Source organism: Perkinsus marinus, assembly GCF_000006405.1.
Source record: "Perkinsus marinus ATCC 50983 genomic scaffold scf_1104296935406, whole genome shotgun sequence".
Classification (NCBI taxonomy): domain Eukaryota; phylum Perkinsozoa; order Perkinsida; family Perkinsidae; genus Perkinsus; species Perkinsus marinus.
The window spans coordinates 2874-8690 of NW_003214456.1; the positions used below are offsets into that span (position 1 = coordinate 2874).

The 5817-nt window shown below is 46.5% G+C and overlaps 3 protein-coding genes across 3 annotated transcripts; 1 reads left to right on the forward strand and 2 right to left on the reverse strand.

Moving 5' to 3' along the window:
- Positions 1-902: 902 nt before the first annotated feature.
- On the forward strand, positions 903-1123 carry Pmar_PMAR010356 (ring finger protein, putative; the record flags this gene model as incomplete). Its single annotated transcript, XM_002783918.1, has 1 exon — positions 903-1123. A coding segment is annotated over one exon (221 nt), but the record flags the coding sequence as incomplete, so codon positions are not given.
- A 211-nt stretch (positions 1124-1334) lies between these two features.
- Positions 1335-2781, reverse strand: Pmar_PMAR010357 (Rab11, putative). Its single transcript, XM_002783919.1, has 7 exons — positions 2691-2781; positions 2538-2641; positions 2441-2489; positions 2312-2393; positions 2157-2264; positions 1979-2105; positions 1335-1734 (listed from the first exon to the last, which is right to left on the reverse strand). Exons 1-7 carry the CDS (start codon positions 2752-2754, stop codon positions 1582-1584), a joined length of 687 nt encoding a protein of 228 aa, XP_002783965.1. The 5' UTR covers positions 2755-2781; the 3' UTR covers positions 1335-1581.
- Positions 2782-3819: 1038 nt separating this feature from the next.
- On the reverse strand, positions 3820-4588 carry Pmar_PMAR010358 (AP-2 complex subunit sigma, putative; the record flags this gene model as incomplete). Its single annotated transcript, XM_002783920.1, has 5 exons — positions 3820-3946; positions 3998-4060; positions 4130-4225; positions 4273-4369; positions 4423-4588. Coding segments are annotated over 5 exons (459 nt in total), but the record flags the coding sequence as incomplete, so codon positions are not given.
- Positions 4589-5817: the final 1229 nt, after the last annotated feature.

Here is a 5817-nt window from a genome sequence, read left to right on the forward strand (position 1 = left end):
CCCGATGAGTGTACATCAGACGTCAGCATACTTGCATCTTACCTTAGTCTCGGACCCTTTATCCCCCGTCTTATTGCTACTACTAGCCAAGGATGCCACACCCAATAAGAGTGTTTTATACGCTGGTAGTAACCACTCTAGCAGATATGATGTATGCCGACGTTATGGTAGATTTGAGGCCTTAGGCTGAGGCTCTTATCCGCTGAAAGTGATCTCCTTATTCACTCAGTCAATTGGTGACCGTAAGCGTGGAGTAGATTCCTATAAGATATAGAGGTCGTATGAGTAGCCACCTCGGCTGGTAGTCGTCGATGGTGAGAGAGTAAGGCTGCTGGTGGTACGTATTACAGAAATCTCTCCATGCATAGCTGCTGTATTACAGCATGCTTGAAGGACTAGAGTTGTTACGTTCTTCAGGATAAACGTGTGAAGGACTCGTCCGTTAACCTCCCAACAGGCCGTCCGGCCCTCTACAAGGCAGTGCCGTGTATACGCCTGTCTGTGTGCTGTCCTTGATGGATGAACTACGATGACCTTCGATAAAGACCCTGATGAGCTTGCCGTCACTTTTTGTTCCTCCACACATCAGTTCTCACTACATAATAGGGGATATCGAGTTATAATGGGGAATTCGGGAGTCTCCAAAGTTGATTTATTCGATGGATTTCATCGATTCCTTACATGCAGAAGTAGACGATATATCAGGAAGTCTTCCACACTCTGATGATCAGTGGGAGCACACCGGGTTCATGGACATTCTATGTGGTATGCCCGTGCAAGCTTCGCCTCCTCAATCGCCCGCAGTCTCTCCTTCCTCCCATAATGAGTTGCACAGAGTCTCGGCTAGCCAGGACGATACTTTCCTCGAAGTTTTGACTGGTGAAAGTACGGCGATACTTGAGCATCACACCATCGATCCCGTAGTACTGAAGACGTTCCCAAGATGGTATTACTTGGAACAGCACACACAACCGACATGTGCTATATGTATGGAGGAGTTCATACCAGCATGTCTCATGCGAACATTGCCGTGTTTGCATCATTTCCATGTTGACTGTATCGATCGGTGGTTGCTCGAAGAGAGCTCAGAATGCCCCTCATGTAAGACTGATTTCGGCTGTGGGTGGCCGTTGGAGCAAAACTGTCGTGATATACGAGAATGTGGTATATGAGTTCTATTATGCTTTTGCGTTGTCAGTGGTAGAAACCATTACAGGATCGGTGCGATTGGTAGAGGCAGAGTCATTCAAAGTGTGTCGATACTACCAATCCTTCGCTGCAATACTGACTAGTCGGACATGGTGATATGGATAATAACTCAACTCCTGTGGACAGCAGCGATAAGAATATGTTAACTGGCATCGATCATCACCACCAGTATCACAATTATAAGCAGTAGCAGGATCAGTTGTAGTGGAATGAGCATAGTCCAATGTGTATACATAACAGTGATGATGATGACATTGAATAACGGTATAGTATATTATCATAGACGATGATGGTGGTGACGCTAGTTGTTGTCGATATTGTTGTAGTTATGCTAGGTACAACAACATGGAGGAATGGTTTCCTATATAATCATTACGAAGAGGCGCAACACTTGCTATGATGTGTCTGTATCTGCTGTCCTCCACTTGTTGCCCCTTCTAACTGTACTCGCATCCGCTCTTGTTGTTCTTCTATTGATGGAGTGTCCGCTCCAGCCCGTAATGGTGTTGGCTTTGACGAGTTAACCTGATAGGTCCTCAGCAGCATCACACAGTGGCTGTTGGTAGCTGCACCTTGTATAGTTCGGGAGAATATACACAGGCTCGACTATGCTCAGTTCGCTATGTGCGACATCGTGATGAGGAGAAATATTCGAGGATACATCGAAAAACTATCGCGGATTTTCCAGGCATTTCTACCTCAATTCGTATGTTAGTTCGGTTGATACAGTGAGGAATCTAGTGACCTCCCGAGGTGAACCCGCGGATACCTTGTATATATCCTCTAGGATCTCCTGGAAGGCCTCCTCCACATTAGTCGCCTCCAAAGCACTGGTCTCTATGAATAGGAGATCGTTGTCGGTACAAAACTTCTTTGCCTCATCTTCCTCGACCGCTCTAAAAACAACCCCAATCCTACCTGCCTGCCTTGAATGTAGATGTTCTCACCTCAAATGGGATAGATCACATTTGTTGCCGACTAACATGACCACGATATCACTATCTGCATGCTCACGCAGTTCCTTCAACCATCGTGCAGCGTTTTCGAATGATGAGCTACTCAATTGCACCACTAATTGTGATTAATGTGTGTGTATTCTTACCGTTTGGATATATCATAGACGAGTAGAGCTCCGACGGCACCTCGGTAATACGCTGATGTTATGGCACGATAACGCTCTTGGCCTGTGAATGGTAACATAAACATGAACACAGTGAATAATGATACCCACCCGCTGTATCCCATATCTGAGCCTTCACCACTTTCGAGCCTATACGGACCTGTATATTCATATGATACGTGCATGGGAGTAATGATGATGATCCTACTGATTTGGTAGCGAACTCTACGCCAATGGTAGACCTAGACTCCAGATTGAACTCTCCTCGTGTGAATCGGCTAAGTATATTAGATTTGCCCACACCACTGTCACCTGAGGTGGATATGGAAAGGGAGTTCTCCAATGCGAGGCTGTTGCTCACCAATTAACACGACTTTGAAGAGGTAGTCGTAGTCTTCCTCTGCTGTTGGATTCTTACTAGGCATGGATATGCTACTGGGTGAAAACAATCGACTACAGCATAATGATGACCTCTCCTCAACACAACGTGTTAGTACAAGTAACAGGGAGACAAGGCATGCAACAACAAGACAGATAATGATGGATAGGGACATGGTTATCAGTAGCTAATGAGACTCTATTACCAGGGAGCTCGACAGAGAGCGCTGCTACCATGGGGTGATGACACACCTCAAAATAAGGAGGGGGGAAGTGTTGGTAATAGATACTGAAAGGAACTCACCGCCAGCACCTCCATACCCACACAGACTACATCCGATTGTAGCCAATCGGCAGCACTCGTAGCATGTACTATCATCATCGTCCACACCCATAACATACCTGTTACTACTAACGAACGGCACGAATACCACTACCGAGCATGCTGATGACATAATCACCATCAAACGTCTCACTAAAATTAGCAATCCACCAGTAAACGCTGTAAGAGAGGTTTAGGAATTATTTCAATTTCCGGACTTGAGGTGTGCATGGTGTCCGACTGTAGTTGGGTATAGCAGGGTCACCTAGCCGATGATGATAACATACTTAAGAGATATAGCCTTCGGTACTGAAGTGGACTACCGATGGATACCACAGGTAGACGACCCCTGGTCACCGCATCCTTGCCGCGATGATATCAGCAAGTGGACAAAGGTCCAATATCGTACACCACTCTTTGGTAGTAGTATCACCACTATTGGCAGCTGAAGGGTTATGACACGAATGTTGAATCCATTGTAACACTGTATTGCTACCTCCGTCACAGAAAGCACATCGCACAGTATCCCAAAAGCGACGTATATGGACCAACGTGATAGTACCTATGCTCCGTTCAGGAAGGAATGGTATGAAAAGCCATCTTATCGCCTCTCGAACAATTCTCACAGTCCCCTGCCATGACCTAGAACTGGCGAGTAACACAAGTAATCATGACACCGCTGGTGTAGGCAAGAAGCTAGTGGAGAATGAGGCGGCAGCGGCGGCGGTCAGCATAATGATGAATAACTACGAGGGTTTAGGAAATGAAACAACGCAACGTTGGAACAGAATGTAAGGTAAGTGTCATGATATTGATGATAGTTTGAAACAGAATGTGTAGTTAGTGCAGTACTAGCACACCACGGAGAATTGCTTGTATCAATCCAGCTTATCGGACTGCCGAAGCTTGTCAAGTATCTAAATAGTATCATCACCGATGACCACCTACATCATCATTATCAGTAGTACCACTGCAGAGATAGTATCCTCTATCTCACCATAAAGTAATAGGGCATCCATTATGTGATACACCTAACCGTAATATTAATGATGATAGCAAGTTGCTATTAGCAACAGTGGTATCATCACTGTTATTATTACCTTATCAAAATGGAATACCAAATCTAGCTCGCATACATTACCAAAGTAGCCGTCTAATACCTCTACGAGTAGGTGTATGAGCTCTAATACACACATCTAAGGTTGATGGATACGGGATAGGTAAGGTGCTGTTAGCAGCATACCTCATTATCATTGACATCCACACAGAAACTAAAGAATAGGCCAGCATACCGACGATAGATGACTTTATAATTACGATACTCTAGGAAGTTGGTAGACCTGCATTAGGCCGACTCATGTACCGTCCTAATACTGAGTATTGTCATCACTACCGGTTATCCCTAGACACCACAGCCCGGTGTATCTCCCTCTCTACCTTATTTTTCTGAGCTGCATTGTACGGTACATACCACCTAGATAGACGCGTCTTCCCTTGCCTATTCTGCACCAATACAAACCGTATCATCGATAAAAGAATAGCAGCAGTAACAACAACCTAAAAACGAGGCGCATCACACCGCAAGACCCAATGAAATTTTTTGGCGGTTTTGCGCGCGCCACAGAATTCCGCTGCGGCAGTTCAGCCACAAATTTATGATCCTGGCCACAAAATTATTGCATCGGCGACTAATCGCCGATGGTCGAAATCACTCTGGCTCAGCGCTTGGAATGTCTAACTCAGAAATGCTCTTATCGCGAACTTACAAGTTGTAAGTTACAACCGGCTCTCTTCTTGTAGTGTGGCAGCCACACTGTGGGCCACAGACTGTGGCTATGCTCAGGAACTGCAGATGTAGTGAAATAGAACCTCCCAGTAGTTGTCAAGTTGACAATGTCAACTATAATAGGCGGGTCCTGCCAGCGAATTTTTATCTTGTTCGAATCTGCATGGACCCTTCGAACTCGAGTATGGCCCAAGCTAGTAATACTAGCCTAGTACTACTAGCCTAGTACTACTAGCTTAGTACTACAAAACAACCCCGCTATTTTAGAGAAGTCTGTCAACGAAGCTGCTCAAGAGGCAATGAAGAGAGTCTGTGAAAGCGGCGTGTCCCATACGGAGGAAGGCCCGAATGGCCCGTCGAGCTGTCCCGAAGCCCAGACGACTCGGGACCACCGCGGTCCAGGCACCAACAACGAGCTCGCTAGCAGTCAAGTTTTCAGTTCTATCTATCGTCGACGCAGAGGCGCATCTGGCCGAATACGCCGGACTCGAGCCGGGATTGAAGATGGTTCTCAACAATAGCTACCAAAGAAAGCGCATCATCAACGGTACGCGTCGCTACAGGTGCCCTCGCGCTCGATCCGCTGGATGGAAACGGTGCAGCTTCACAATGCTGATAATGACTGGGTCAGATGGTTCGCGGATATGGCGGCAGCGCAAACACCCCATTAACGCCAAGTATGGCATGGTTTCCCAGCCCAAGCTGTCGGGAGAAGTGAAGAAGTGTGAAAGTTGGCAGTGTCCGGTTGCCAGCCATAGAGCACATTCCGTTATCCCCGAGAACGAGGATACCTACCTCCAGGACAAAATGTCATGATGAAGATCTATTACCTCAGGCAACGAGCTTTCAAACATAACGGAGGTCGACCGATGCCAGGAGGGTCTCTCACAGAGATAGCGGCGCTTCGCCGTGAACGACAAGAGATGATACCGTACGGGGAAAGTAGAGATGAAGTCACAGCCCGTCTAACTCATCGCCTAGGGTAAGTCACGAACACTACTG